Source organism: Atta colombica, unplaced genomic scaffold, assembly GCF_001594045.1.
Source record: "Atta colombica isolate Treedump-2 unplaced genomic scaffold, Acol1.0 scaffold45, whole genome shotgun sequence".
Lineage (NCBI taxonomy): Eukaryota > Metazoa > Arthropoda > Insecta > Hymenoptera > Formicidae > Atta > Atta colombica.
In genome coordinates, this window is record NW_017259534.1 from 1522012 (window position 1) to 1524479 (window position 2468).

General features: G+C 31.1%; 1 protein-coding gene across 1 annotated transcript; it reads right to left on the reverse strand.

Moving 5' to 3' along the window:
* Positions 1-19: 19 nt before the first annotated feature.
* LOC108691305 (fumarylacetoacetase-like) lies at positions 20-2468 on the reverse strand. The gene is made up of 8 exons (XM_018198979.1): positions 2347-2468; positions 1585-1814; positions 1358-1498; positions 1024-1277; positions 731-937; positions 487-632; positions 195-312; positions 20-110 (listed from the first exon to the last, which is right to left on the reverse strand). The coding sequence occupies exons 1-8, from the start codon at positions 2428-2430 to the stop codon at positions 37-39; spliced, it is 1254 nt and encodes a 417-aa protein (XP_018054468.1). The 5' UTR covers positions 2431-2468; the 3' UTR covers positions 20-36.

The following is a 2468-nucleotide window of genomic DNA, read 5'->3' on the forward strand; positions in this document are numbered from 1 at the left end:
AAAGAATAATTTTGCCTTGTGCACCAATTTCACTTGTTAGTTATTAGCAGGTAACAATTTTCCCGTACATGTTCCGAAACCGACTTTATAACCATCGCCAGCACAATAACCTAGACAACAATGAAATAAATAATTATGTAATTTTATATGTATATATATTATGTATGTACATATATAATAAATAGTTCATTTACCATGAATAATTATTTCATCACCATCTTGAAGGAATTTTCTTGTTGTACCATCTTTTAGCGCAATAGTATGTGTGCCTTTCCAACATAATTCCAGCATAGAACCATAAGAATCCGAAGTCTAAATAAATATTTTATATATCATAAAATATAAAATAAAATTCATAATTTATCTAATTTAAAAAAAATAGAAATTACGAAAAAAGTCAATAGATAAATGTGACAAAAGCTAATTTAATATATTAATTGTATTAATAAGGCCGATTACAACAATACTAATAAATTTTAAACGCACGTTTCCACTTATAGTGCCGGATCCCATTAAGTCTCCAGGATTAATGTTGCATCCTGTAACAGTATGATGCGCCAGTTGTTGTTGTGGAGTCCAGTACATGTGTTTGAAGTTACTCCGGCATATGGTTGTGATTACACCACTTGATGCTGCAAAAAAATTAAAATTATTTTTTACAATAAAATAAAATGTTTAATATGGGAATGTAAATAACTATAAGAAAAATAATAAAAAAGTGACATCTTACGTTTAAGATCAACTTCCAATTTAATATCGAAATTACAAGACTCGTTATGTTGCAAATATGGAAACGGTTCTGGATCTTGAGTCATATTTGGTACTTTGAAAGCGTCTAGAGCTTCCATTGTAACGATCCATGGAGAAATTGTCGTGCCCAAATTCTTTGAACCGAATGGTCCTAATGGCATGTACTCCCATTTCTGAATGTCTCTTGCTATTCAAAACAGAAAGAAAACTAAAGAATCAGAATAAAAATTTTAATTAATTATGAAGTTCTTTCTATTCAATTATATTTCGTACCGCTCCAATCATTCATCAAGACCATCCCAAAAATATGATCATACGCTTTAGAAGCTGAAACAGTATCACCAAGATTTGTAGATGGACCACCGACAAAGAAAGCAACTTCGAGCTCGAAATCCATTAATCTGCAAGGCCCAAAAACAGGTGCTGCACCTTCAACCGGTAGTGTTTGACCACACGGTCGTCTTATGGGTGTGCCTGACACAACAATGGAACTTGCTCTTCCGTGGTAGCCAACTGGCAAATATTTCCTGTTTACATAAATGTTTTATTCTACAGTACAAGTAATTTTTAAAGTACAAGCATAAAACAATATTAATAAGAAAATTACCAATTTGGCATCAGCGGATTTTCTTTTCCACGGAACATGATACCGACATTTGTAGCATGATTAAGAGATGAATAAAAATCCGTATAATCTCCGATTTTGGCTGGTAAATGCATTATAGCATCTTTTTGAGCGACAAAAATTCTAGAAAAGATGTTACGCAGAGATTATAATACAATTTTTAAAGATCTAAATTTTTTTATATTAATTTTCGTTTGTTGATTTCTCACTTAGAGCGGATTTCAGGATCTTGCAAAGTATGATTACTGGCAGACAGCAGCTCTTGAAGTTTAGATCTTGCTTCTAGCCATGCTGGCCTTCCGAGAGACATAAAATCGTTTAGACAATCACGACGAAACACATCTTGCTTACTTTCCAACAATGGTCCATCGAAATAATTTGCGATAGCATTCAAGTTCAAAATTTGATCACCAATTGCCACACCAATTTTTTTGTCTGGCTAAAATATTTTAAATATTATTTGTATTATATCTATCTATCGTAATATAATAGTATATAGTTGTTATATGATTAATAAAGTATTATTATAAATTTTGTATTTTAATATTATCTCTAATAAATTTGACAATTTTTTCATAGTATAAAATAATATAATTTATTGGGGAATTTATGAAGATATTAGAATTATCGAACAATAATATATCAGTCGATGGTACCATAATATAAATTTCTGCTAGACGGCGTTGAATGTCAGCAAGAATGGAATGTTTCCATTCCATTCTTTGCTGTTAGTTATCTCATGAAGAAATATGCAACCTAATATTTTATTGTACAACTTTTCCAATAATTTTTCAAAAATATGACAAAAGTCCATAAAAGATTACTATATTTCGTCAGAATATAATTCATGACTTCCTAAACCATGATGAAGTTGAAAATGCGTAGTTACATACTTATATTTAGAATTGTTTTGAAATCATATGACGTGGCATGATTTTTACACGATCTATGATGTAATTAATTTTGCTCACCTCATCTTTCGTTGAGAAGATTCCGTATGGTAAATTTTCAAGCGGGAAATCGCTAGATGCCGAGTAATCGATGAAAGATTTCATGGTTACAGCTACTACGAACGTCTGTCTGTCAAGTCAGT